The 27,591-nt window shown below is 59.0% G+C and overlaps 1 protein-coding gene across 3 annotated transcripts in view; it reads left to right on the top strand.

Annotated features, from left to right (window-relative positions):
* SEC14L1 (SEC14 like lipid binding 1) overlaps positions 1-14,494 on the top strand; it is a 48,458-nt gene extending 33,964 nt beyond the window's left edge. For all 3 annotated transcript variants that reach the window (XM_058675428.1, XM_058675427.1, XM_058675429.1), the window contains 10 exons: positions 1,751-1,940; positions 3,778-3,866; positions 4,639-4,709; positions 5,537-5,708; positions 6,286-6,420; positions 8,072-8,206; positions 10,937-11,188; positions 11,984-12,162; positions 12,398-12,499; positions 14,094-14,494. In XM_058675428.1, coding sequence (XP_058531411.1) covers positions 1,751-1,940; positions 3,778-3,866; positions 4,639-4,709; positions 5,537-5,708; positions 6,286-6,420; positions 8,072-8,206; positions 10,937-11,188; positions 11,984-12,162; positions 12,398-12,499; positions 14,094-14,109 — 1,341 coding nt within the window. In that variant the 3' untranslated portion in view covers positions 14,110-14,494. The remainder of the gene's footprint in view (positions 1-1,750; positions 1,941-3,777; positions 3,867-4,638; positions 4,710-5,536; positions 5,709-6,285; positions 6,421-8,071; positions 8,207-10,936; positions 11,189-11,983; positions 12,163-12,397; positions 12,500-14,093) is intronic.
* The last annotated feature ends 13,097 nt before the right edge of the window (positions 14,495-27,591 follow it).

Genomic DNA, 27,591 nt, shown 5'->3' with positions numbered 1-27,591 from the left:
TCCAGGCCCCAGTTTGGCCATTGCTAGCATCAGGATTTGAACCCAGGCCCTTCGGTTCCAGAGCCCACCTTCTTTTTTTTTTTTTTTTTTTGTTTAAGATTTATCTTTATTGGAAAGCCGGATATACAGAGAGGAAGATCTTCCGTCCAATGATTCACTCCCCAAGTGAGCCACAACGGGCCGGTGCGCGCCAATCCGAAGCCGGGAACCTGGAACCTCTTCCGGGTCTCCCACACGGGTGCAGGGTCCCAATGCATTGGGCCGTCCTCGACTGCTTTCCCAGGCCACAAGCAGGGAGCTGGATGGGAAGTGGAGCTGCCGGGATTAGAACCGGCGCCCATATGGGATCCCGGGACTTTCAAGGCGAGGACTTTAGCCGCTAGGCCACGCCGCCGGGCCCAAGCCCACCTTCTTCTTAACCACCTCCGTATAGCTGGGCCTGTGGGCTTTGCCTTGGGCATCCAGGGCTGGGCCGGCCACGTGTCAGCTCACATCTTAGTCCCCCAGGCCCAGCTGCCCATCCACATGAGCCACATGTGGCACCTGGTGCCATGAAGATGCGGAACCCGCCCACGCCTTGCTGTCTGCCCAACAGCCTGTTCTCTGATCTGGAGAAGGCTCTGGAGCATCAGCAAGGCTGCCAGAAACACAGTATTTCGTGTTCTGGGTTTTTTACCTTTTTAATCAAGATTTATTTATTTGTTTATTTGAAAGGCAGAGTGACAGGTGGAGAGGGACAGAGAGATCTTCCGTCCATGGATTCGTTCCCCAGATGCCTTTCATCTCCAGGCTAGGCCAGGCCATGGCCAGGAGCCAGGAGTTCCACGAGCCTCCCACTTGGGTGGCAGAGGCCCGGGTCCTTGCAGCCTCCTCCCCCTTCCGCTCAGGCGCATCGCAGGAAGCTGGATTAGAAGCAGAATGGTGTTTGGTGACTGGGAGTGGGTGTTGTGCCTGGTGGCTCACCCACTGTGCCACACCGCCCTGGAGCGTCACCTTTATGGTCTTGTCTGTGTGCGCGGTGGTGCCCAGAGCGGCATAAGCACCGGAGCCTCAGGAGTTCATGACCACCTCTTTTTTTAAAAGATTTGGTTATTTTTATTGGAAAGGCAAATACACAGAGAGGAAGAGAGAGGGGGGAAGATCTTCCATCCACTTATTCATTCCGTAGGCGGCCACCATGGCTGGAGCTAAGCTGATCTGAAGCCAGGAACCCGGAGCGTTTTCTGGGTCTCCCATGCAGGTTCAAGGTCCCAAGGTCACAAGCAGGGAGCTGGATGGGAAGTGGGGCCACTGGGATTAGAACCGGTGCCCAAATGGGATCCCAGCGCATCCAGGGGAGGACTTTAGTTGCCAGACTACTACACAGGCCCTGTTTATCTTTTTTATTGGAAAAGCAGATTTATAGAGAGAAGGAGAGATAGGGTGGTCTTCCATCCTCAAGCTGGGCCAGTCCAAAGCCAGGAGCCGGGAGCTGCTTCTGGGTTTCCTCTGTGTGTGCAGGGACCTAAGCCCTTGGGCTGTCCTCTGCTGCTTTCCCAGGCCACAAGCAGGGAGCTGGAGGAGAAGTGGAGCAGCTGGGACTCGAACTGGCGCCTGTGTGGAGTACTGGCACTGCAGGTGGTGGCTTTACCCACCATGCCACAGCACATGCAATAACAAGGCTCCCTGGTGGTAGGAAGTGGGAGTTTTAGGAGTCTGATTGCCTTAGCAACTTTGAACGTTGCCTGGAAACCTTTTGTTTTCTTGTTAGATTCCCAAAGATGAGCACATTCTACGATTTCTTCGCGCGCGGGACTTTAACATCGACAAAGCCAGGGAGATTCTTTGCCAGTCTCTGACGTGGCGGAAGCAGCACCAAGTGGACTACATCCTGGACACCTGGCACCCCCCGCAGGTCCTGCAGGACTACTACGCAGGAGGCTGGCACCACCACGACAAAGGTAGCGTCTGCCTCGGAACTGTCCACGCCTCGCTCTGTGCCACCAAAGGTGCCAGAGACCTCTGCACTGGGTGGGGTTGGCAGGGCCCTAGGGCATGTGCCCTCCTGCCTTATGTGGGGGCAGATCCCATCCCCACCATGACAGCAGCAGCCTGTGCTGTCCTGGGCATGCCTCTCTGTCCTCGAGCGGGGAGGGCAGGGGCTGGGGGGTGCAGTTTTTTCCCATAGCACAGTGCTAGGCCACAGAGGACTCACTTCTTGCCGTGGCGTGCTGCTGGGCAACAGAGGGCCGTCACAGGGACAGAGCCTGTTTTGTGCTCAGCTCTGCAAGCGTTGGTCCTGCTCGGAGACTCAGCAGAGCCAGGCCCCGGGGGCTGTGCGGCCTGTCCACCACAGGGGGAGATTGCAGAGCCGTCTGGCAGGAAGCCGTTGTGTCGGCATTCGTGCTGACTCCCTGCTCAGACCAGCAGTGTACAGCGTGGAGGCCGAGCGGGATGGGTGTCCGGGAATCGGGACGGCTCCCCGCTCTGCTTGCTTTGCTTTCCTGACTTGAACCTCTCCACATCACCCACTGCTCTATTTGAGCTGGAAGCCTGTGATTGGCATTCACTCCTCTGGGATGCATCCCTTAAAGGGCTACATACCTTGGTAGCAAGACCCAGCAGTGTTCAAGACTGGCAGACATCCTTGCTGTCTGTCGCCACCCTGTGGTGGACGACGCCCAGTGCAGTGCTGTCCAGCCCCCTGCCTGCTGGCACAGAGTAGCAGGAACTGGCCAGCACTGACCCTCATTGGCCATGTGGCTCGCTAGCCCAGGGTAAAGGCAGGTGGCTGTGAATGAGCTGGGTCCTCTCAGGCTCGCCCCGGGAGAGCTGCTAGGAAGCAGAGCCAGCGTGGGCCAGCCTGGGGATTTTAGATTTCCACACTCTTCACACTTATCTTGATCCTTAGGGTGGAAGTTGGAAGAGGTTGGCTTTTTAGAAATCTTGAGTTATTTATGTTTATTTCAAAGTCAGATGTACAGAGAGGAGGAGAGACAGAGAGGAAGATCTTCCATCCAGTGGTTCACTCCCCAAGTGAGCGTAACAACCAGTGCTGAGCTGATCCAAAGCCAGGAGCCTGGGAGCCGCCTCCAGGTCTCCCACGCGGGTGCAGGGTCGCAAGGTTTTGAGCCGTCCTCGACTGCTCTCCCAGGCCACAAGCAGGGAGCTGGATGGGAAGCAGGGCTGCTGGGATTGGAACTGGCGCCCATATGGGATCCTGGCACGTCCAAGACGAGGGCCCCAGCTGCCAGGCTACCACGCCGGGTCCTTGGCATTAACTTTTTAGGAACCTATAAAATGAAAAATAATTCTTTGTCTAAGGAAAGAGATTTTAAAAGCACTGCATTCACAAAAAAAGTGTCTGTAGAATCTGTCCATCTGTGGTTTAACCCCCCGTGGCTCCAGGAACTCCCAGCTCATTTCCTGGGGAGGCAGCAGGGGACGGCCCAAGGACCCCCCACCCACGAGGGAGAGCTGAGTGGAGTTCATGGCTCTTGGCTTTGGGGAGTGAACCAGCAGGTGGGAGGTTCTCTCTCTCCCTCTCCCTCCCTCTTTCTTGCTCCTGCTTGCTTTTCATACCCATGCTCAGTTTGTCTGCGTGGGTGCTGTGCTGTTGCTCACTGCCAGCAGGCAGCTCCTGTGTGGAGCACAGAGGCTCCTGGCAGTGGCTCTGAGCGTGTTCCTCTGTGGCCCCGCCCCGCCCCCAGGTAGTTCTGCTTCCTTGCATGGACGCGGTCCGGTGCCCCGCAGCTCCCCCGGGGCTCCTGCTCATGCTGTCTCTCTTCCCTCCTGCAGACGGGCGGCCGCTGTACGTGCTGCGGCTGGGCCAGATGGACACCAAGGGCTTGGTGAGAGCCCTGGGCGAGGAGGCCCTGCTGAGATACGTGAGTGTGTGCCAACGGCTCCGCGCGGCTCGCTGCTGGAGGGACTGGCGCGTTAGCATGGCCCCACACGTCATGAGTGGGTGTCGCCTTTGTCATTAGGAAAGAAGCTCTGTTGAGATATTCTCAAGATTTCAGAAGAGGGCACACGAGTTGGGACAGTGATTCTCACAGTGTTGGCCTCAATACAACACTGAATGCATTGGGGTACACCCCCACACTTGGGCCAGTGCTCTCCCCACCTTCCTCCCACGCTGCCCACCCGGGCTCCTCCCAGCCAGTGCCCTGTCCCCCACAGCCACCCCTGTGCTGGCAGCTACATCGCCCCCCTCCTGAAAACATGGCCCTTCAATGTAAAGTTTGTAGTAGATGCAAACCTTAAAAGGCATAGCTACAGCCCCTGCCCCGCCAGTGGCGGTTCCTAGTGTGTGCTGTTAGGGTCTCTGTGGGCTGCCCCCGGTACACGGAGGCCTGGGGGGCCTCTCCTGGAGGCTGTCGGGCTTCCCCAGCCCGTGCGCAACATCCGCTCTGAGATGGACCCTTCTGAGGGCTGCTGCGTGGAGTGCAGTGTCCCCATGCTGGGCGCTTCTCTCTGCTGTGTCCCCCCCCACATGCTTGTCCTGGGGACAGGGCCCTGCTCTGTGTCCTCCCTGCTCAGCTGCAGCTCCCTTGAGCCTGGCCTCGTGTGGGTGGCCGCCGCCTTCCCTTGGGGGTGTAGGTGCGCGTGGCTGCGGGGAGCCCTGGTGCTGAGTGTGCACGGCCTTCCTGTGCCCAGGTGCTGTCCATCAATGAAGAAGGCCTGCGTCGCTGTGAGGACAACACCAAGGTCTTCGGCCGGCCCATCAGGTGGGTGCAGGAGAGTCACTGGTTTCGCTTTTTCTCTTTTTTGCATTTATTTATTTGAAAGGCAAAGGAACACAGAGGATCACACAGAGATCTTGCATCTGCTGGCTCACTTCCCAAGTGGCTGCAGTGGCCTGTGCTAGGCCGGGCTCTTTCGTGAGCCCCGTGCTGGTCTCCCCCGTGGGTGCAGGGGCCCGAGCTCTTGAGCCGTCTCCCACTGCCTTCCCAGGAGCTGGCTTGCTGGTGGAGCAGCTGGGCTTGAACTGGTGCTGACGGGGGCTGGGTGCACCGGCAGAAGCACTGTGCCCAAGCCCAGAGCCGGCCTGCCTGTCAGGGTGCTGGCGCTCAGTGGCTCAGCCTCCCGAGGGCCCAGAGGCACAGTTTGCTTCTCACACGCACCAACAGTTACTCAGTATTCCTGATGCATACTGTGGCTGTGCCCAGCTGTCCTGAAGACGTGACGAAGAGGGGACGGTGCTGGGAGGCCGTCAGACCCCTGCCAGGCCATGGGCTTCCAGGGCTTTTTATTGGCTCCTGTGTTCACAGCTCCTGCGACACCCCTGACTCAGTCAGTCTTTGCGGTGTACACCAAAGTACCTATGCGGTGTCTGCTGCCAGGGAGCAGGTCAGGCTGGGGCTGGTGTCAGGAAGCTGTCCGGAGGCCCTGTCCCCCAGAGCCTGGAGGGCTTTGCACAAGCAGCCAGAACTCAGTCCACAGCCCTTGTGCATGCTGGGCAATGGCCAGCTGTGTATATCGAAGTGAGAGAGGTGCAGGACAGGTGGCCGAGTGCCTGCTGGCTGCTGGACGAGACCCCTGTGCCCCGCTGCAGCTCCTGGACCTGCCTGGTGGACCTGGAGGGGCTGAACATGCGCCACCTGTGGCGGCCGGGGGTCAAGGCCCTGCTGCGTATCATCGAGGTGGTGGAGGCCAACTACCCGGAGACGCTCGGCCGCCTGCTCATCCTCCGTGCGCCCCGCGTCTTCCCCGTCCTCTGGACCCTGGTGAGTCCGCAGGTGGAGTGCAGTAGCTGGGGGCCACTCGGAAGGCACCTGCGTTTGTACCCTTGGCCCTGACCCTAGGTCTGCATGCAGAGGCAGTGTTCTTCAGAGAAGCAACATGCAAGGTCTCTGTCCCCGACGCTGAGCGTCTGTCGATCCCTGGCCCTGCCTCCTGCTCCAGCAACCCCCCTTTTTTTCTCTTTTTATTTGAAAGGTGCAGAGAGACAGATGGGGTAACCCCTCTGTTGACTTAACCCTCAAATGCTCACAGCAGCTAAGTCTAGGCCAGGCTAATGCCAGAGCCCAGAATCCATGCCAGGTGTCTTGTGTGGTGGGCTGGGAGCAAGCGTTTGGGTCCTCCCCCTATTGCCCCACCCCAGGCTGCAGGAGGCTGGGTGGGAGGTTGTGCAGTCAGGCTCAAACGAGGATCCTGGGTGTAGGTGGTGTCCGACACCTACCCCACCCTGCGCCGGCAGTTGGCACAGAGGGTACCATGGGGGACACCCACCCATCCTGTGGGTCGGGAGTCGCTGGCGGTCAGCACAGGGGTACGATGGCGGTGCTTCCTGCTTCCTTACAGGTCAGCCCGTTCATTGATGACAACACCAGGAGGAAGTTCCTCATTTACGCAGGCAATGACTACCAGGGGCCCGGAGGTCTGCTGGACTACATCGACAAGGAGATCATCCCAGACTTCCTGAGCGGGGAGTGCATGGTACGGGGCGGCCGAGAGCCGCTGCCTGCTGCCTGGCATGGGTTGGGGGTGGCGATCGGAATGTTTTGTTGGCTGCCACCCCTCCAGTACCAGCCGACACCAAGTGTAACTGCTGAGGGTGCCCGCGGTGCCATTGCTTCGTTGTGCGGGCAATTCCCTAATGCAGGCTTGTTCCGGAATCTGATGGAACTGTCGCTGTTACCCGCACAGCTCCGTGGGACCCATCGGTGGCTGTCAGAGCAGCTGCGTGCTGTGAAGTGCCTGCTTCTCTGCCTGGACAGTATGGGCTTAAGAGTAGGAGTCGCCAGGTCGTCATGCAGACCCTCACGTGCCCTGTTCTGGTGGGAGTCAGAGCGCAGAGCTGGGGGCCCACAGCCCTCACACCCACCCACCTAGCGGGACGGTTGAGGAGGCCACAGCAGGCAGTGGATGCCCACGGGACTTGCCCTGTAGTTCTGTGGCCACGCAAGGGTTAGAGAACCCAGAAGCCAGCAAGGGGCAGCCCATGGGGCATCAGATTTACAGAAAGAAGTGGCAGGCCTGGTCCCAGGGTAGTGTCCCGTGCCGGGAGAGAGGGGAGGATGGCGCACAACTTGCAGCCCGGCCCCTCAATGGCACTGGGACTCTGAGCAGCTGGCAGACCTGCCCAGGCTCCCTCTGGTGCAGTTAGAATCAGGATGGGGGAGATGGTGCTCGTGGAAGCCACACCCACGTGCGACTACCCTAGACCCAATGCCTCCCTCTTGTGTCACTGCCCCCAGGAGTGGTGCCTCCCTGCTGTGCCATCCCCCTCCCCCCCCCAGAGTGGTGCCTCCCTGCTGTGCCATGCCCTCCCCCCCACCAGAGGGGTGCCTCCCTGCTGTGCCCTGCCCTCCAGTGACTGCTGGGGTTTATGCCCTGGGAGAGATGGTCAGCCCAGCCACTTAGGATGGGGATGACTTGATCGGTTTCAGGCCGAGTCTGCAGGAAGTTCTCCGTGTTGGACGGCTGGGGATGGAAAGCTCTCATTGGCCTTGGCTTCCAGTGAGGCCACACGCGTTGATGCTTTTTATTCTAACGAAGGGGAGTGGCAGGGCGAGTGCGCTCATCCTGCGGCTCACTCCCTGAGTATCTGTACTAGGTGGCTCTGAGCGAGACCAAGGCCAGGAGCCAGGAACTGCATCCCACCCGGACCGTGTTCTGGCACTTTCCCAGGGGCGTTGGCAGGGAGCTCGATTGGAAGGGGAGCAGCTGGTAACGGATGCTGGCATCATGGGTGGCAGGGTAACTGGCTCTGCCAATGCCAGCTCCCAGTTCTGTCTCTCGACTAATTTCCTGTTGCAACACAGAATGCCAAAGCTGTTCATAACAGGATTTTTCTTAGCATGTTCCCCTTTACAGTGCAGTAGGAATACTTCTGCAGGCTCTTACCTAAACCAGCCTTGCCGAGTCCGGTGTCTTGAGCGTGGGTGTGAGTTCTTGGATAGACCAGCTTCAGCTTGTGCCTGATAGACACGTGTGTGCATGCGGTGCAGGGAGCAGGCGACTGTGCTTGGTGTTCCTCTGCCCACGGCTCGGGGGCCTGGCATTGGTGCCTGGTGCCGCCTGCGCTCCGTTTGGGATCCGCAGGGCTGCTCTGCGGGCCCAGCTTTCACTGCCTTGTCTGTTTCAGTGTGAGGTGCCGGAGGGCGGCCTGGTCCCCAAGTCTCTGTACCGGACGGCAGAGGAGCTGGAGAACGAGGACCTGAAGCTATGGACAGAGACCATCTACCAGTCCGCCAGCGTCTTCAAGGGAGCCCCGCACGAGGTACCTTTCCCCCCAGTGCTCCCCCATCCCCATGCCGGGTCTGCTGTGGCTGAGGGAGCCCCACGCGAGGTATCTGACCCCGTCCCCTCCCATCCCCATGCTGGTCAGGCATTGGGGCATTGCCGACACCGGCCTCGCTCGGAGACGGGGGGCGCAAGACTGGGTGAGGCCGGCAGGGGCCTCTGACTGCACGCCCTTGATTCAGGCGACAGCAGATCTGGCTCTGGGGGAGGGTCTTTCTACTTCAAATTCAGTTTCTTTTTCTCTGTATCTCTCTCTTTTGAAAGATTGATTTATTTGTGAGGCAGTTAGAAAGAAAGGTCTTCCATTTACTTGTCCGCTTCCCAAATGGCCACAACTGCCAGGCTGAAGCCAGGAGCCAGGAGTGTCTTCTGGGTCTCCCACATGGGAGCTGGGGCCCAAGCATGTGGAGCACCCTCTGCTGCTGTCCCAGGGCACAAGCAGGAACTGGATGGGAAGTGGAGCAGCCAGGACACGAACTGGCGCCTTATGGGATCCCAGCGAAGACTGAGCCGCTGAGCCACTAGGCCAGGCCTGTGCTTTCCTAGGCTTGTGTGGGTCTCTCCTGTGCCTGACTGGCACAGTGCCGTGCTCACAGGTGCACCACGATGGACGCCAAGGACATGGCCTGTGTAACCTTTCAGACCCTCTGTCCGGGGCCTGTGGCTGAGAGTTCCACTGTGGGCCCACAGCAAGGCTGAGCCCAAGGGTGCTGTCTGCGCTGGGCGGAGCAGGTCTCAGGACGGTTGTGCCCAGAGTCACCCGCTGTTCCCAGGTGGGAATGTGGGTTGCTTTATTTGGTTTGGGTGGCTGGTTTTTTTTCTTTTTGATTTTTTTGTCTTAAAGATTTATCTCTTTAAAAGATAGAGTGGTAAAGAAAAGCAACAGAGACAGAGGTTTTATCCACTGGTTAACCCACCAAGTGGTTGCAGTTGCCAGGGCGTGGCCAGGCCAAAGCCAGGAGCTTTATGTGTGTCTTCCTGGTAGGTGCAGGGGCCCAGTGACGGTGGCCATCTTCTGCTGCACTCGCGGGAAGTGGGTTGGAACTAGAACCAGAACCCATATGGAATGCTGGCATTACGGCAGCAGCTTAACCCACTGTACCACAGTGCCGGCCCCTTGGATGGGACTTGTGTGCTTCCTGATACTGGTTTAAGGAAATTCCAAAGTGGCACTTGGTGGTGAAGGGTCCGTAATGGACTTAGGAGAAGAGGGTGGCCTGGAGGGGCATGCTGGGTTGTGTATTTATTCATTCACTTGAAAAGTAACAGGGGGTGGGCCTGGTACAGTAGCCTAGTAGGTGAAGGCCTCACTTTGCACACGCCAGAATCTCATATGGACACTGGTTAGTATCTCAGCTGCTCCACTTCCCACCCAGCTCCCTGCCTATGGCCTGGGAAAGCAGTCGAGGACGGCCCAGAGCCTTGGGACCCTGAACCTGTGTGGGAGATCAGAAAGAGGCTCTAGGCTCCTGGCTTTGGATCCGGCTGGCTGTTGTGACCACTTGGGGAGTGAACCACTGGATGGAAGATCTTTCTCTCTCTTCTCTGTAAATCTGACTTTCCAATAAAAATAAATAAATCTTTAAAAGAAAAGAACAAGAGAAACTGGCTTAACCCCCTCTGCCCTAGAACAGGCCCCCAATTGGTTTGGCTGTTTTTGCATCTGGAAGGCGGATTGTCAGGGGGCTGGCTGTCCCTCCTGGCCTGCTCCCCAGGCACCCTGGCAGGAAGCTGGGTTGGTAATGGAGCAATGGGGACTTGCTCCGATATGGGGTGCTGGTGGCAAAGCAGTGGCTTAACCCACTGTCCCCCACCCGCCGGTACGTGGAAGCTTTGCGAGCAGCCCCGCAGAGGGATGGCACAGCTCGGCCTCTGGCTTCCGGGGTGGGGAGTATGCTGTTCACGGGCGCTGTGGTCCTGCTTTACCTCCCCTCGTCACTCCCACACCTTGGATTCAAGGTCAGGTGTGAGACCTGCACCCCTGCCCCGTCAGCCAGCACTTCCGCTGCCATCCCACCCGCGAGGACTGCTGTTGAGCCAGCGTGGACCTCCTGCTCCCCGTGTCCAGCCCTCCCCTTTCCACCCCTCGGCGCCATGGGCTCGGCTTCCAGGGCCCTGCAGTGCCCCCAGCATCCACTGAGCCCCTGGGGACAGCCTCACAGGCACTCCGATGTGTGTGACAAGGTCGAGCCCGCTAGAATGCCATCTGACGATGGTATGTGGGTCCCTGTGCAGACCACAAGAGTACAGGTAGTGGAGTGTGGCTCATAGCTTTGCAGGGACCACTCATTGAAGGGAGGAAAAGGGGGTGCGAGGCCAGGATGGCTAAGAGCTCGGGGGCGGATGTGTTCCCTGTGTCGGTCAGGTTACGAGGGCCTGAAGCAGCCACTCTGTAAGAGGCCGGCTTTGTCTCCTGTGGGATCTGTGGTCGCCTATGGGTGACTAGAGAGTAGGAGTGCCTGTCTGCTCAGGAACCTGCCGTCCTTACAGTGCCAGGTGCTGCCCACCTGCCACCCAGCTACCCCACCACCTCGCTTGGCCCAGCATGTTTTCTGCCCTATTGGTACTGACTCAAGTAGTGCGTGATGCAGGACACACTGCGATTGCTCCTGCCCTGCCTGGTGGCAGAGAGCCGAGGGCAGCAGGCCAGCCCCCTCCAGGGGGCCCGGCTTGTGCACCTGTCGGCTGACACAGCTGCTTCTTCCAGATCCTAATTCAGATCGTGGACGCCGCCTCTGTGATCACGTGGGACTTTGACGTGTGCAAAGGGGACATTGTCTTCAACATCTATCACTCCAAGAGATCGCCACAGCCACCCAAAAAGGACTCCCTGGGCGCCCACAGCATCACCTGTCCTGGCGGGAACAACGTGCAGCTCATAGACAGGCTGTGGCAGCTGGGCCGGGACTACAGCATGGTGGAATCGCCCCTGGTGTGCAAAGAGGGCGAGAGTGTTCAGGTACAGTGGCAGCTGGCAGCCCGTGCTCCTTCCCGGCCTGTGCCGCTCCTGCCCGTGTCCGGCCGCAGTCCTCAGGACAGCATGTGAGCGCCAGGGGAAGGGCCCGGCCCAGCCTCCCCTGTAACGGGCGTGGCAGGAGGGCAGAGGCCTTGCAGGCACCCACCGCAGGGCTATTGGAGACTGCTGTGTGTCGTCCTCCAGAGAAGAGTGCCCTGAATAGCCACGGGAGGCAGGGGGACAGACCCTAGGGGACCCTGAGCACTCATGGTCAGCTTTCTGTCAGCGCCCACTCCTGCCCCAGCCCGTGCCCCACAGCCTCCCCCGTGCTGTGGCCTCCACAGGCGGTGGCACTCTGCCGCCTTGACAGTCTCCAAGCAGCAGCCCAGGAGGCTTGCGGTCCTAGATACAGCCCGAGGGAGTGTTTCTATCCTGTTTTTACAGCCAAGGGCATTTCAGAGCTGTCGCAGTCTCTGCACAATGGCTGAGTGGGAGCTTTAGAGCCACGTCTGGGCAGCCAAGTATAGGTGGGGATGGGTGGTCCAGCCCCGGGGCCTCTGCCAGTCCTGTCAGGTACCTGCGTGCCCAGGCGAGCGGCTCAGGAGACACGGCCCCTCCAGCGCCAGCCGGCGAGACCTCATCCCCAGGTGGCCAGTCCGTGGGAAGAGGTCGGGCTGGGCCTGTTGGGAGGACAAACACCCATAGCAGTGACTGTGAACGCAGCCAGAGCGCTGGCAAGGCCTGTTCTGGGGGGCTGGCAAGGAGGTGTCCCCACCAACGAAACGTCCCTTGTCGCAGGGCTCCCACGTGACCCGGTGGCCGGGCTTCTACATCCTGCAGTGGAAGTTCCACAGCATGCCAGCCTGCGCCACTACCAACCTGCCCCGTGTGGACGATGTGCTGGCATCCTTGCAGGTGTCCTCCCACAAGTGCAAGGTCATGTACTACACGGAAGTGATCGGCTCGGAGGACTTCAGGTACTGGCCGCCCACGGTGCAGCAGGGGGCACTGTGGGACCGGGTGAGGGCCGGGCGAGATGGCGGCTCAGGGACTGCCCGGGCGTGGTGGGAGAGGGTGGGACAGGGCCACGCCGGTGACTGTCCCCACTTGGCAGCGCTGAGGGGCAGTGTGCGGGGGCACAGGAAGGCAAGCTGGGCAGGTGCACAGTGCCCGGGCTGGGCCTCACGCTCGGCCCCGGCTGGCTCTTTGCAGAGGCTCGATGACCAGCCTGGAGTCCAGCCATAGCGGCTTCTCACAGCTGAGCGCCACCACCACATCCTCCAGCCAGTCGCACTCTAGCTCCGTGGTTTCCAGGTAGTGGTGCGACGCCCGTCGAGTGCACCGGGGCCAGCCGGCCGGCGGCTACGTCGTGCCCTCCTCTCGCCCTCTAGATAGCAAGTAGCTGTTGAGGCTGTCAGTGTAGCCATTGACGCCGAGACTGCGGCGGGCAGTTGTGCCTCCAACCCTCACCCCACGTAGCCATAGACTGCCATGCCCACAGTCTGCAGCCGGAGCCCAGGGGTGCTCCGTCGGGGGAAGCTGCGGGGAGCCTGTGGAGGGACTCCCGTGCCAGGCCCGGGTGTTGGTGCAAGCGTGTCCCAGCCAGCTCCGCCGTCTCCGCCTCCCCCAGCCGTGCCAGCCTCCTGCACGAGTCCTCACCAGGGTCCCTGCGGGAGCCCGCCACCCAAGGGGGGGGCGCTAATGGTTCCAGAAGGGTTCTTGTCCCCCCTACACACACACACACCAGGAAATCAGCGCCATCATTAAATGTCACTTCCTCTGTCCTCCTTTTTCAGTACTTTGGTGTTTTTCTGGAGCAGGGCTTTCTGAGCCTGACCCTGGGCGGAGGGGACTCTCCCCTTGTCCCGTGTGGGGCTCTCCCTGCACCCAGGCCACCAGCTGTGCTGGCTGCAACAGCCGTGCTTGCTGTGGGGGGGCTTACCTGGCAGACCACGGCTGGGAGGGGCCGTGTGCGTGTGCACGTGTGTGTGGTTGTGCGGTGCTGGGGCAGGCAGTATGCATGACGCGGGGCAAGGAGGGGGCTGTCCGCTGAGCGAGTCAGCATTTCTCCTGAGTGGCTGTCAGGCCTGCTCTGGTCAGCTTTCTGTACGGGAAAAGCATGTTGTCTGTGGGTATGTCCAGAGGTCTAGGAGTGGTGGTCTCTGCTGAGGACAGGGTGATGTGTGGGAGTGTGAGGGATGAGGGCGAGTGTGTGGGAGTATGGATGCATGTGGGGTGTGGGTGCGTGTGGGGGTGTGGGTGCGTGTGGGGGTATGTCTTCATGGGGGTGTGGGTGCATGTGAGGTGTGGGTGCGTGTGGGAGTGTGGGTGCGTGTGGGAGTGTGGGTGCGTGTGGGAGTGTGGGTGCGTGTGGGAGTGTGGATGCGTGTGGGGTGTGGGTGCGTGTGGGGTGTGGGTGCGTGTGGGGTGTGGGTGTGTGTGGGGTGTGGATGCGTGTAGGGTGTGGGTGCGTGTGGGGGTGTGTCTTCATGGGAATGTGTCTTCATGGAGGTGTGGATGCGTGTGGGGGTGTGGATGCGTGTGGGGGTGGAGGTGAGTGTTGGGGACGCGGCAGAATTTGTACCGTGAAGGTGGTACCAGACCCTGGCCGCTGTGACAGGCCTCCTCCCCTCTGGGGGGCACCGGAGAGTGTGCGCAGGCCGTGTGTGTCCTGTGGGGGACTGGGTGGGCCCAGACACTTGTGCCCTTGGCACCTGCGTGGTGGAGCGCGTGGGCCCTCTGGGCTGGCCGGCTTCCGGGTGTTGCCTTTCAGAGGCCGGCCACGTGCGAGGGGTGTCGGCACTAAATCTACTGTGTGGCTTCCAGTCAGTGCTTCTGTCTCCCACGATAAGGACCTGAAGTCGGTCCCCTCTCTCTTTCTGTCTCTTTCTCTCTCTCTCTGTCTCAGATGGCGATTTTGCTGACAGCTGCCAAGGAAATGCTCCACTCAACAGTCCTCATGTGCCCGAGATGTTTCTAGAACTGTTTTGACTTACAGCCATGCCCCTACCCCCAGGCTGAAGATCTGCCCTTGTCAGTGGGTGGGTCCCCACCCAGAGAGAGTGAGGCACCCTTAGGAGAGCAGGCTCAGCGGTGCCCCGCCTTTGGGCGTCCTTCAACCTGGCGGTCACTCCCCTTTCCAGTTCTCCAGAGTTTTTGGGCTATCCCCTCCCAAGTTAATGATTTGCATATCGGATTCTGTAAATGTTTTGTAAACCTCTTACCTCACTCTTGGTAATACAATACTGATAGTCTTTAAAAGATTTTTTTATTGTTACTGATAATAAATGTGAAGCTATTTAAAGAAAAGGCCCCGTCTTCTCATTGTGAAAGGCACCGGCTTCTCAGAAGGCTGGTACATGGGAGCTGGTGGCCACAGCGAAAGCCCAGGACTTGTCACCCCTGTGCCATGCCTGCAACAGCCAGAGCTGAGCTAGACCTGCCACAAGGGATGCGGGCAGCCCCCAAGGCAGCTCAGCCCAGTGCTCTGGCGCCCGCCCCGCAAGTCTGGCTGGCGTGATGTGCAGCCTGCACTTCCCTCTTAGTGAAGTGGGTCGCTTTCCTCAGGTGCCTCAGGAAGGAAAACAGGTACAGGCCTGTCCAGTTTGCCGTGGCTTACGTTTGGGCCTGCTTGTGGCCCGTGGCGTGAGCCCGCCCAGTTTGCCTGTGGCCCGTGGCGTGAGCCCGCCCAGTTTGCCTGTGGCCCGTGGCGTGAGCCCGCCCAGTTTGCCTGTGGTCCGTGGCGTGAGCCCGCCCAGTTTGCCTGTGGCCCGTGGCGTGAGCCCGCCCAGTTTGCCTGTGGCCCGTGGTGTGAGCCCGCCCAGTTTGCCATGGCCTAGGGCCCAGGACACCCACAGGAGAACTGCCTGGGCGGAGCACAGCACCGACTAGCCAGAGGCTCTGAGCAGCCAAGCGCCCGCCGCTGCCTCCCCTGCAGGGGCTGCAGGGCTGTTTGCTGGTTGGGTCCTGCCGAGTGGGACTGTCTGACACCTTTGTCCGTGGGCAGTCAGGATGGGTCATTTCCTCACCCACAGTAGCTGCATGGCATTTCCTTTTTTCTTTTTCATTTTGTTGGCAAGAGACAGAACGTTCTATCCAGCGTTTCACTCCTCATGTCCGCGGCTGCCAGGATCAGGCTGGCCAAAGCCAGGAGCCCAGACCTTCCTGTCCAGCTCTCCCCTGTGGGCGGCGGAGCATCACGGACCTGGGCCATCCCCTGCCCCCTCCCACGGTGGCACTACAGGGGCAGGAATGGGGAGTGGGCTGCAGAGACCTTACCGCATGGCAGTGTCACCCAGCCACCTGCTGAGGACCCAGCCTGCCGCTGGGGCGGAGGGCAGGCCTGCAGGGTCTCCCTCTCCTGCTGGGTGTGTCTACTTCGGTGATGTGGGACACCAAGGGGGTCGTGAACATCCTCCCCAGATAGAAGGTTCCCGACGGCATCTGCCTGCCATCCTGCCCCAGCCCCAGGCAGCTGTGGTCTTGGCAGAGCACTGGCCCAGCCTTGCAGCAGAATGCCTTCCGGCTCTGGGGTTAATGACAGATGCCCGCAGTAATGGTGTCTTTGAACTCCAGGATAGAAGTTAGGGCTTTGGGAAGCAAGGGATTCTGGGAAGGTGGCCATGGCATCCCACCTACAGACAACTACATCACGAATCACAAAACCTGTGGAACAGTCAGGTCTGCACTTTGGGGAGGGGTAAGCTTTATTTTACTTATTTGAAAGACAGCTGGAGCTGGTGTTGTGGTAGAGTGGATCAAGTGATCCAGTGCCATGCTGACATCCTGTGCGGGTGCCAGCTTGAGTTCAGACTACTGCCCTTTGTAACACCTTCCTGCCGTTGGCCTGGGCAGACAGCGGAGAATGACGGCCCAGGGCTCTGGCCCAGCTTGTTAGGGAGGCCAGGGACCAGGATGTGGTGTTGCAGACAGATGGGGAGAGCTGCTCCCAGGCCGGCCTCCCACCGCCTCTGTTGCCACAGCCCTGCCTGACATAACCAGATACCTGCCACCATGCCTGCAGCCCAGCTGGAGCTTCTGTTGGGCGTCTGGCTCCAGACCCCGACTTCCTGAACGTATAGACCCAGGAAGGCAGCAGCCATTGCTCCAGTGGTTGGGCTGCCGTCACCGGGGACCCAGATGGTGCTCCCGGCTCTGGCCATGGCGGCATATGAGGAGCAGGCCAGCTGCTGGGACCTCTGTCTCCTTGTCTCCTGTGCCTTTCACATAAACAGGAAGAAACAAATACACGCCAGCTCGTGTTCCGTGTGGGTTCAGCCATTGCCTTTTGTTGTTGCTGCCGTTTTGTTTTTAAGATTTTATTTTCATTGGCAAGACAGATTTACAGAGAAGAGAGACAGAGAAAGATCTTCCATCTGCTGGTTCGCTCTCCACATGGCCATAATGGCTGGAGCTGAGCCGATGTGAAGCCAGGAGCTAGAAGCTTCTAAGTCTTCCACGTGGGTGCAGGGTCTCAGGACCTGGGCCGTCCTCCACTGCTTTCCCAGGCCTCCAAGCAGAGAGCTGGATAGGAAGTGGAGCTGCCGGGACACAAAGAGGCACCCGCATAGGGTCTCTGTACTTGCAAGGGAAGGATAAGCCAATTGAGCCACTGTCAGGTCCTGCCTTTGGTCTTAAAATGGGGTACAGTCTTTGTGGCACAGGCCACACTGCTGTGGCACTCACATGTATGGGGCGCCTGGAATTGGCTCCTAGCTCTACTTCTCGTCCAGCTCTCTGCTCATGGACCAGGCAGTTAGGCCCCTGGCACCGTGCCAGTGACCTGGTGGAGCGCTCTGCTCCTGGCTTCACTCCGGCCCAGTTCCCACCTCTTGTAGGCATTTGGGGAGCAAACCCACAGGTGGAAGATCTTTCTCACACTTTCCTGTGAGCCGACTCTCCCTAGCCCAGAACCCCAAATGCAGAGGATGAGATGGGGTAACAGGAGTTTTTGCTGAGGGGGTGGCAGCACCCCCCTCCTCCTGTGAGCTCAGGCCCATGGGTACTGTCAGCCCAGTAGCCTGCATAAGGCTGCTGGCTTTTCCTAGGGCAGCAATGCTGTAAGCCCGCTGGGGAGCTGGTGGGGAACCGGGAGCTCCTGCTCTAACTAGTGGGGACCCAGGGCCTGGTCGCCCAGCCCACCCATCCCCACAGACTCAGGCTGCCTCCTGGAGGGAAGAGCCAGGCCCAGACCACCTCTGCCTGGGAGGACTCACTACTTCTAGAAGGTTTCAAGGCCAGCTGGGGGGAGCCAATCCCTGAATCTGCCCACCTTGGCTTGCCTGGGCTGCCCTGCTCACTGGTGGAGGGCTGACTGGGGTGTGGGTGAGGTTGTGGTCCTCCCCTCCACACCATCCCTGCTTGCTTCCCATCTCTGCCCAAGACCCAGTAAGTGACCTTGAGTGCCAGCCCTTTGCTGGGCCTGGGGGCAGTGAGGGGAGCTGCCAGGAAGGCCATAGCTGGCTGGAGAAGTGGGCTGTCTCCTGCCAGTCTGCCTGGGCCTGGGAATGACAGATGGGCCCTGCTGTGAGGGCCTCAACCGTCCTGACTGGTTCACAGACATGGAGTTGCGGCTGAACCCGGAGGAATTAATTTATTGTTATCGATCATCAACTGAAGGGCTGAGACTGGGCCTTCTGGTCCTTAAAGCGCTTGTTGATTGTCAAGCGATTGGAGTTGCCAAGCCACCAGCTAGCCAAACTGCCCACCGGCCAAGCCACCCGCTAGCCAAGCCGCCTGCTGACCAAGGCACCAGCTGGTCCCAGGCAGTCAGGACACACCCCCTCCCTTGCTGCGCTTGGTTTTGCTCTTGCCAGCTTCCCTGTACCTCCTGCTCCTGTGGCTGTTCCTGGCGCACACAGCCTAGGTGTGATCAGCACTGTCGCCCACCGCATACAGGGCCTTGCAAAGCATGTGGCATGTGCGTGCGTGACGGCTCCTCTCCCATCTGCCTCCCTTGGCTGAGGCCAGGCGCCTCCCAGAAGCCCAGGGTCCTGGCTCCAAACAGTTAGGAGCCAGTGCAGGGGTGGGTGCTGTGGCTGCCTCACAGCATGGCAGAGGAGGGGCCGGCTGCTGGCAGGGCACCCTAGTGGAAACCATTTGTCAGGAGGGGTGCCCCTGCCTGGTGACCCCGTCCAGGGCTCCACCATCTCCACCCCGCTGGGACCATTCATCCAGCACGGGAACCTGCAGACACACCCAAATCTTGCCAAGCAGCGCCATGCCCGGGCAACTGCTGATGTCATTTCTGTGTGAGAGAGCAAGGTGGTTGTTTTCATTTATGTGTCTGCAAGGCAAAGACCCAGAAGAGTGGGAGAGAACACTTCCATTCGCTGCTTCGTTACCCGGATGGCTGCAACGGCCAAGACTGAGACTGTTCAAACCCAGGAGCCAGGAATGCCATCCGGGTCCCCCACGCGGGTGCAGAGGCCAGGCACTTGGGCCGTTTGCTGCCTTCCCAGGAACGTCAGCAGGGAGCTGGATCAGAAGTGGAGAAGCCAGGACCTTTATCGGTGCTCTGATACGAGATGCGGGCGTTGCAGGCAGAGGCTTCCCACACTGCGCCATGACACCGGTCTGGGTGTGTGTGCAGAAAACCAGCTGCTGGATGCACAGCCAAGGCGTGCCTGGCTGCGTTGGGTGGCACCTGGAGGCACCATCCTTTTCCTTCATGGCCGCAGCCGGGCATGAGCCAGCCCCCTTCTCCACATGTCCACCCATGCCTGGCGCTGTCACTGAACTGTGTGCACGTGGCTGGGGGCACTGCCGTGTTGTGTTTCCAGTGTGCAGTACCACACATCCTGTGGCTGCTGTCTGCCCTTGCCCGTTGGCCCAGGATGGCTGCTGGCATCAACAGGTGACAGCTTGACTTGCTGCGCCACCTGGCCATTCCTCCCCCACTGCACGGAGTGTGTCTTGTGTCCCATCTCGGACATGGCGTGGTTGTCTGCAGCCAGGACTCGGCCTGCAGGCTGGAGAGAGGAGGTGGGAGGTCAGAGGTCAGGGGAGGGGCGGTCAGGTCCTGCTCCCAGCTAGCTTAGCCCCTTGAGCCCTCCCACTGCCCACACGGTGGGAGACCTGCCTGAAGTCCTGGTGTGAACCAGGGTACAAGAGCTGCCATGTTAGAGCTGTTGGCCCCTCAGGGTGCCCCCCAGACCCAGCAGGGGGCACAAGACTCCAGGTGTCTTCCCTGTTCCTATGGGTTCCAGTGCTGAGGCTGGTGGTCCTGGTGTCCCCTTGCCTGCTCACGGCCGCCACGCCCTACTCCCTTTCCCACGTGCCCCCCCCCTCCTTCGCTGCCTCCCCAGCCACTGCTGTGGGCAGGGAGCTCTGGGTTATGACTGGCTCAGCTTGGGGTGCGCAGGCTGGAGCCCAGAAGGCCCTGACCTCTGCTCATCTGGACATGTTCTCTGCTCTTCGCTGGGGCCCCAGTCTTGTGAGGCTTTGTGGGAAGGGGAGGGGGGATTGGAGATCAAAAGCTCCTAGCAGGAAGCCAGACTCCCACCAGCTCCCGGCTCAACCCCAGACTCCCAATGGCCCCCCTTTCCTGCCCACTGTGCTCAGCGGGGGCCCGAGCCCACAGGTCAGATCCCAGCAGTCACTTGTGGTCCCTCACGCAGGGGCCCAGCTCACCCCGCTCCCTGCTGTGCGAGGCCCTGGGCAGAAGCTGGAGGGGCTCCAGAGGTAACTACGCGCATGCATGCACACACACTGCGGTTTCTACCCACCCAGGCTCGCCTGAGCCACCTGCTGTTGGGGCCGTGGGATCAGCTGACATCTGTGTTTCCGGTACCTGGTGTGGGATTCACCGGGCTCCAGGAACCCGGTGGCCGGGCTCCAGTCCTGCAGGCCCACTCTGAGTGGGGATTCCACATCACCCTCCAGATCACCCTGGGTGAAACCCAGCTTGTACCTTCAGCCAGTGCCACCCACAGGCTCTGCCACCAGGCCTCTGCCCCTGCACCTGGACTCGCGTGGGGACAGATTCCGGGGTTGGAGGGGGTATCCTGCTGGATGGGGCAGAGCCCGTGTGTTGTCATCACCAGGAGGCTGCCAGTACAAGGCCTGGGGAGACCCAGTGCTGATGCCAGGCAGCAGCCTTCCTGCTAGGAGCGGGTGAAAGGCTAGGGCGCTAGCCGGGACACCCTGCCCACCTCCCGCGGCAGGCTGCTAGGTCACTGAGCTTGGCCGGAGCCTGGCAGGTGGAGTGCTGACCACACAGTGGAAGGGGCATGGGAGAGAGGGGATGCCACGTGACTCCCCAAGTCCCCTCATGCTGCCCCATCCCCTGCACGTGGGCCTCTCACTCCTACAACATGGATGTCCCGAGTTGGAACAGCAGGCTTCATGGAAATTTTCAGGCATATGGGGAAGAAGGGCGAGCAAGCGAGGCGGGCGCCCTGTACCGCCTGTGAGCACTTGCTAACACTGGGCCACATTTGCTTCATCTGCTGTGTTTTGTTATTTTTTTTTCTGAATTATTCTCAAGGAAGTTACTGTCTTCGTGGCATTTCCCCCAAAATATTTTTAAGACATTTGCTTTTAAAGCACTGTATGTCCTTTTTGTTTTTAAAGGTTTGTTTTTGAAAGGCACGGTTAAAGAGAGGAAATACAGAGACGAAAACCTTCCATACAGAGAGATCTGCCATCCACTAGTTCACTCCCTAAATGGCAGCAACTGCCAGAGCTGAGCCGATCCGAAGCCAGGAGCCAGGAGCTTTTTCCAGGTCTTCCACACAGGTGCAGGGTCCCAAGGGTTTGGGCCATCCCCGACGGCCTTCCCAGGCCCCAGGCAGGGAGTTGGATGGGAAGCAGGTTGAATCTACATGAACGACAGGTGGAAGCTTAGCCTATTATGCCACAATTCTGGCCCCCCAGGAATCCTTCTGAAAGGAGAGACCGAATTGCTCATGGATCCCTCTGCTCCTGAGGGACTCCCCCAGCAGTGTTACACCCCACTGCCGCCTTCCACCCTGCCTCCCAGGTAGGAAGTTAGCTAAGCCTTCTTCCAACAAAGTTTAGCTCATCTTTTGTTTTCTGATTATCATATGGACTCATGGCTTTTTATGCTCCTGACAGGTTCAAAATCATTATTCTTTTTCTAAGAATATTTTTTTAAAGATTTATTTATTGTTATTACGAAGTCAGATATACAGAGAGGAGGAGAGACAGAGAGGAAGATCTTTCATCCAATGATTCACTCCCCAAGTGAGCGCAACGGCCGGTGCTGCACCGATCTGGAGCCAGGGAACCAGGAACCTCTTCCGGGTCTCCCAAGCAGGTGCAGGGTCCCAAAGCTTTGGGCCTTCCTCAACTGCTTTCCCAGGCCACAAGCAGGGAGCTGGATGGGAAGTGGAGCTGCCGGGATTAGAACCAGTGCCCATATGGGATCCCGGCGCATTCAAGGCGAGGATTTTAGCCGCTAGGCCACGCCACCAAGCCCTTTTGCTAAGAATACTTGTTTGAGAGTTAAAGCAATGGGCCAACACAGCACCCAGCTGCTGTCCCTCCACACTCCCACAACCTGGGTTGAGCTTGCGGACTTCCTTACACACAGTGTGGCTGCCGGGGGCCAGCTGTGTGCCCAGCTCTGAGACCTGCTGGTCTGACAGGGGCCTGGGTAGGGCACTGCTCCCACCGGCTGTTTCACAGGTGACAGTGCCACCTGCTGGAGGCTGCATGTCTGCGCACTGGGCTGGTTGCCGTGGCTCTGGGGTCTGTACCCCAAGCTCTCCCTACCGCCTCTGGTGTGTCCTGAGGCTGGGAGCCAAAACCGCTGGTGCAGGGTCCCGGGGCTTCCGGCCTTGTTCTAGTGCTTTCCAAGCCACAGGCAGGGAAGTGGAGCAGCCGGGTTATGAACCGGAGCCCATATGGGATCTCGGGCAGGGAAGGTGAGAACTGAGTCACTGAGCCATCGCACCAGGCCTGGATCTACTAATTCTTTAGTGTGCGTCACTGAATTCCCAAGTGCTTGGAGATTTTCCTGTGGTCTTTTAAATTGATTTTTAAAAAAAGACTTACTGGGCCCGGCAAAGTCAGCTGTACAGAGAGGAGAGACAGTGATTAAGATCTTCCTTCTGCTGGTTCTTGAACCTGTGCGGTCTCCCACGTGGATGCAGGAGCCCATGCACTTGGGGTTGTCTCTCATTGTTTTTCCAGGTGCATTAGCACGGAGCTGGAGCAGCTGGAACTCAAACCAGTGCCCAGAGGGGATAGTGGTGCCACAGGCGGAGGCTTACACCACAGCGCTGGTCTCCAGTTTGCTTCTCAGCTAACTCTGCCCATCTCTGCCTTCTAATTGGCAGGTAAGGCATGTCCGCCATCTTCCGGTTTTCAGTTCATTTCATCGGGTCTCCTGTCTTGCTGGTTCTGCCTGGCTCAGCTGGAGGTCAGTGGGAATCCTAGCGATCACTAAGAAAGAAGCTTTTCCTGGGAGGAGGGGTCCTGGGAGCAGCAGGCCCAGCGGGGACGGTCACCTTCATGGGATGCCTACCTGTGCATGCTCAGACCAGCCTGGGGAACCCCACCAGGGGCATCCATTGCTCAGCTGGGCGGTGCTGGGAGGCAAAACAGCACCTCACCCACGCCCTAGGGCCCTAACTGCGGAGTGTGCGCCCCTGGGAGCAAAGGCGAGGCTGCAGACCTGGGGCCAGGAAGCATTTCCTGGGGAAACAGAGGACCTGGCCCTGCGGAGTCAGTTCTACTGGACACTGAGGCTAGCAGCTTCTCTCAAGCCTTCAGTACCCCCTGCTTGCGGCAGTGGGCACTATGGGTCCTGTTGGAGCCCGGGCTGACCCTCAGCTGGGGAAACCTGCAGAAGCCCTGCCCCAGCCCCTCTCTCCTGTATGGTATCCCCCAAAGGGATGCCAGATCACTTGAGGTCAGCCTGTTTCCAGACCCTGGGCAGGCTGGGTATGGAGGATGCTCACAGGCCACCTCTGCTGGCACAGAAGCTTGCTGTGTCCAAGGGCTAAGTCAGCGCCAGTGGCCAAGCATGCCCTGAGCCACTGGGTCACCCCCCTGCAGGGAGGGGCCTCCACTCTGGAAGAGCCCTCACCCCAGTTCCTGGGACTTGGGAGGCACTTGGACGCAGACACAGCAGGTGTGCACTGGGTGTAGACAACGGGGGGGGGGAGGGGTATTGGGAGTCCTGAAGTAGGCCACAGGAGCTGGGAGCGAGTAGGTGGGTAGCCGTCAGGGGCAGCAGTCAGGCTCCAAGCCACAGAGGGGCGCCCTCCTGCCTCTTATGTGCGGTGGGATGAGACAACCGTGAATCTAGGGTGGGCGGTGGGAAGGGGGCTGGGCAGGTATTCAGGAATGGGAGTAGGGGTGGGTGTTTCCCCTGTCCCAAGCCAAGAGGGGAGTCCCCAGTGAACTGCCCAGAGTAGGGTGCCCGATGGGGCCCAGGATGCCCGGTGGGGCTCTGCCTGCCCACCTGTCTCCATCTCCGTATTTTCCCTCCTTGTCCTGGATGCAGCTTTGCTACAAAGTGTGCCGGTGTGAGCAGATGCTTGCTTGTCCTGTGGGCCTCTTTGGGTTTGGAAAAATCTCAGCAGTGGGGCCTGGGATGTGATACAACAGGTTGAGTTACTCCACAGTGCCGGCATACCACAGGGGTGCTGCTTCAAGTCCCGGCTGCTCCACTTTCCATCCAGCTCCATGCTAATGGCCTGGGAAATTAGCAAAGGATGGCTCAGGTGCTTGGGCCCCTGAGCCCACACGGAGACCCAGGAGAGCCTTGCTCTGACCAGGCCTGCTGTGGTGGGCATCGGGGAGTGAACCAACACTTGGGAGATTGGTTCATGCACTTCTTTTCTTTTTTAAATTAAAAAAAAAAATGTTTTAAATTGGAAAGTCAGATATACAGACAGAAGGAGAGACAGAGAGAAAGATCTGCCATTTGCTGGTTCACTCCTGAAGTGGCAGCAATGGCCAGAGCTGAGCCGATCTGAAGGCCAAAGCCAGGAGCTTTCTCCAGGTCTCCCACGCGGGTGCAGGGTCCCAAGGCTTTGGGCTGTCCTCGACTGCTTTCCCAGGCCACAGGCAGGGAGCTGGATGGGAAGTGGGGCAGCCAAGATATGAACTGGTGTCCTTATGGGATTCTGGTGCACGCAAAGTGAGGACTTTAGCCACTAGGCTATCACTCCTGTTCTTCCTGCATTTAAGCCAGTTCTTGTCTGACAACTGCTTGTTGGCTTTGATGACCCAAAGTACATTTATTCTGCAGCCACAGTGGAATTCTCCCATCAGGCTCCTGTCATGGGGTCTGAGGTACTCTTTGTTAACAAGCACATGTGTGTGCTGGGCGTAAGGCATGTGAATTGGCTCACCATGCTCACCTGCACTCCATTTCAGTCCTGGGTCTTCTCCCTCTCCTCACCCAGAACAAGTCTATGACCTGCCTCCCAGGGAGTCCTGGGACACCCCTTACCCCAGCCGGGATCAGCAGCTGCAGCTCCCCATCCTGGTCCCAGCAGGTGCACAGCTGATTGCCCCGCCCCCACGCTGCGCAGAGCTGGGCCTCATTTCTCATGCCTGTCACATAAAGATGGTTATCTGAGTATTTAATTTATCATTATGGCCCTATCTTTTAATTTTCTCTCTTTGAAGTTGACCTGTGTTTGCTGTGCGGGGTGACTTGAAAGTAGAAGACGGCATTTTCTGATGCTTTAAGTATTTGCTTTTATTGGAAGGCCATTAAACTTAGAAACTCAGTGTAATTTGGCAACTTCTTGGAATGCAATGGGTTTGAAGGTTAATTTTTCAAACAAAATCTCAGCAAACTGACCCCAACCGAGCTCAGCTGAGGGCTGTCCCTGCCACCCTGGCCCCTGACCTGCCAATCACACACCAGCTAGGAAGAACCCCTGCTCCCCCTTGACAACCACAGGAAACAGAACATCCTACGGGATACATTGTGTCACTGTGTGTCACTTTGTATCTACTGGGAGCCACGCTGCGAACCTGCGTGGAACCTGCGTGAACCTGCGTGTTAGGATCCAACTCCCTGCTAATGTGTCTTGTGCTTGGGCCCTGCCACTCATGTGGGACACCCGGATGGAGTTTCAGGCTTCTTGCTTTGAACTGACCCAGACCTGGCCACTGTGGGCATCTGGGGAGTGAACCAGGGGATGGCAGATCTGTCTCTCTCTGTGTCTGCCTTTCAGATAAATAAGTAAATCTTTAAAAACGAAACAAAAGCTGAGGCCTCCAGATGGGGTGGCTAGGTTTTTATTTTGTCAGGAGTGTATATATATATATATATATATATATATATATATATTTTTTTTTTTTTTTCCCCCAAAGGATATTTATTTCAAAGGCAGAGTTACAAGAGAGAATCTCCCAGCTACTGCTTCTCTCTCCAGATGGCAGCAATGGTCAGGAGTCAGGAGTTTTAGCTCTCCCATGTGGTGCAGGAACCCAAGCTCTTGGGTGGTAGATTCCAGTACAGAGGGAAGGCTTCCCCTGCCAGCTGCTGGTGGGCTCCTCGGACCAGACCTCCCAGGGGGGCAGCAGATAGAGTGAACGCAGCAAGAGGGTGGGAGTGGGCCTGGCGCAGTAGCCTAGCAGCCAAAGTCCTCGCCTTGAACGCACCAGGATCCCATATGGGCGCCGGTTCTAATCCCGGCAGCCCCTCTTCCCATCCAACTTCCTGCTTGTGACCTGGGAGAGCAGTCAAGGACGGTCCAAAGCCTTGGGACCCTGCACCTGCTTGGGAGACCTGGAAGAAGCTCCTGGCTCCTGGCTTTGGATCGCTCCAGCTGTGGCTGTTGTGACCACTGAGGGAGTGAACCAGCAGATGAAGCACCTCTTTCTTTTATCTGGCTTCCTCCTCTCTCTGTAACTGTGCCTTTCAAATCATTCAATCAATCTTAGGTGCTGCTGAGGTGGCAGCCAGGTGCCAGCTTTGGAGGGCACCTGTGGACTCAGCTCCTGGCGCAGTCTCCTGGAGGGGGAGCAGCCTCCCAGGGCTGGGGGGTGGGGAGGCCAGCAGGAAGTGAGCCAGCGGAGGCTGGCAGGCCATGGCGAAGGCTTCCCCTGCCAGCTGCTGTGGGCAACCTGACAGATCCCTGAGGTGCACAGCCTGCTGTGGCAGCGGCTGCTCTTCCACCCATGTGCCCATGTGCCTGTGGGCAGACAGGAGTGGAAAGTTCTGGATCAGATACGGTGGACGAAGCTGCATGCCCAGAAGCCTGGCTGCAGCGTGTGGACTAAAGGCTCTGAGAGGGCATGTGCCAGAGAGACCCATCATGGCTGGCTCAGTGCGTCCACGCAACCTGACTGCTGTAGGACAATGAGACCTGGCTACATCAGGCTCCTGGACGCTGCCGGCAGGTCCACCACACGATGCTCATGTCCATCTTTCAGGAGCTCCGCTGGGGTCTCCCACAGGGTGGCAGGGGCCCAAGCACTGGGACCATCAGCCGGGAGGCAGCTGTTTTAAAGTGGGCAGGCTTTTGGCACCCTTACCATGAAACGCCACCTGTGTGTGGTGCCGTGACACCTGCTGGGCCTCCACTGGCTGCAAAGCCGGGGAGCTCCTCTCTTTCCTGTTGCCATGGGTATTGGTTCACAGGGATCCCGGGCTCAGCACCAGGCTGCAGGCACCCTCCATACTCATGTCCCAACCCGCCTGGTTGCCCGGCTGATGGCCCTTCCCCAGGGCCCCCGGCAGCCCTGGCCCTCCTCCTGCTTGACTCTGCCCACAAGATTCCTGCAGCTGCTCCACCACACTGTACACCACCTGCCAGAGAGCTCTTCCGGGGTGCACCGGGGCCTCCTGGACACAGTATGCCCAGACCCTCCCACCCCCACTGCGAGGGTGGCCGCTGCCTCTGTGCCCGGCCCCCACCTGCTGTCGGACCGCTTCCCCTGAGTCATCTGCACCTCGCCCCCTCTCCGCCCCCGGCCACAGCTGGTCCCAGCAACCGGGGATTGATTCTATCTCTGGAACGTTGCTTGGGGACATGCACACCTCTCTGCCTCCCCCAGTTTGGTCCACAGCACTGGCATTTCCTCTAGGCTGCAGGCACATCCCGTGTCTGCTGGGGGGCTGGCCACTCAGCCTGCCCTCTCTGACTCTTCCCTGGTAGTTCTTGAATAAGACAAGCCTTTGGCAAGGCGTAGGTCTCGGGCAGGGGGAAGGGACTGCGGGCTCCAGCCACAGGCCCTCTGCACAGCAAGGCTGTCCTTTATATCTCCTGGTTCCTGACCACAGGCTCCCCAGAACGACCAGAAGGGAGCCCCTGTACCCTCACTGCACCTGCCTCGCCTTTAGCTCAGGCGTCCTTTAAAGCAGAAGTACTATGGCTGGTGCTGTGGCACAGGAGGCTCAGCCTTGGCCCGCAGCACCAGCATCTCACATGGACACCAGTTCAAGTCCTGGCTGCTCCATTTGTAATACA

This window comes from Ochotona princeps, chromosome 17 (assembly GCF_030435755.1).
Source record: "Ochotona princeps isolate mOchPri1 chromosome 17, mOchPri1.hap1, whole genome shotgun sequence".
Classification (NCBI taxonomy): Eukaryota; Metazoa; Chordata; class Mammalia; order Lagomorpha; family Ochotonidae; genus Ochotona; species Ochotona princeps.
Note: the sequence above shows the minus strand (reverse complement) of the source record. Positions and strands in the feature narration are given on the sequence as shown.